We start from the raw sequence: 872 nt of genomic DNA, 5'->3' as shown, positions 1-872 counted from the left end.
CTAAGCGATGGCACCACTTTCACAGTCACGCACGCTGCGAGGATTCGCGGCACTGACACAAAGCGCGCTCTCGATTGTCGGCCGCGTTAAGCTCCTCCCTCGCCGAACAACGGCGCGGTTGCGAGGGTCGCTGGCGCTTCCTGTAGGCTGCTCTTCCCCCCAATCATATTCATCACCACGACGACGCATTGTCTGAAGCAGGTATAAAAGTCGGGAAAAACGGGAACACACACACTCCAACGTTTTCAGTTAAATTAAAAGGAACAAAAGAAAGTTTTTCGTCCTCCGGTTGGCTGAATGCGACTCCTCGGACGTGGATAGAGTCAGTTCACAGTATGGCCAAGACTCTTCCTCCTCCTCCTCCTCCTACCCCTCCCTCCTCCCTTATCCTAGTGGAGGGGTCTCCATGTGCAGCTTCTGTGTTTACGCAGACGTGCGGAGTCTGTGTGACGGGGACGATTGCGTGGTCCGCCGGGACCAGAGGCTGCCGGCCGGTCGGCGAGCCGCAGTCCTGGACCTGCGCCTGGAATCTGAGCCATCTGCTCGGGGCTGGCCAGGTTCTTGAGCAGGTTGTCTCCTGCTCCAGCTGAGTGTTGCGCTCGATCAAGCTCTTTGTATCTGCTCCTTCAGCACCTCCACCTCCTGCGGACGGCGTACATCAGGTGGCTCTTTCACCAGGTCCTGAGGGCGGAGGAAAGAGACGGTTAGAGGGACAGTTCATCCATTATTCACATCACAACATACACACATGCCATTTACTGCCAAATGCTTCTGTTAATTATCCAATATAATCACATCTATTATCAATATCAGTGATCGGGTGACTAACTTGCAACGTTCTGATAATACGTGTCTAAATATTCAAATTTACT

General features: G+C 53.2%; 1 protein-coding gene across 1 annotated transcript in view; it reads right to left on the bottom strand.

Moving 5' to 3' along the window:
• LOC118339672 (TSC22 domain family protein 1-like) overlaps positions 1 to 872 on the bottom strand; it is a 16867-nt gene continuing 15995 nt past the window's right edge. Inside the window, 5 exon segments of the mRNA XM_035677372.1 lie at positions 1 to 192; positions 371 to 529; positions 531 to 574; positions 577 to 613; positions 616 to 681. Coding sequence (XP_035533265.1) covers positions 1 to 192; positions 371 to 529; positions 531 to 574; positions 577 to 613; positions 616 to 681 — 498 coding nt within the window.

Source organism: Morone saxatilis, unplaced genomic scaffold (assembly GCF_004916995.1).
Source record: "Morone saxatilis isolate NCDOM2014 unplaced genomic scaffold, NCSU_SB_2.0 Contig6, whole genome shotgun sequence".
Lineage (NCBI taxonomy): Eukaryota > Metazoa > Chordata > Actinopteri > Moronidae > Morone > Morone saxatilis.
Note: the sequence above shows the minus strand (reverse complement) of the source record. Positions and strands in the feature narration are given on the sequence as shown.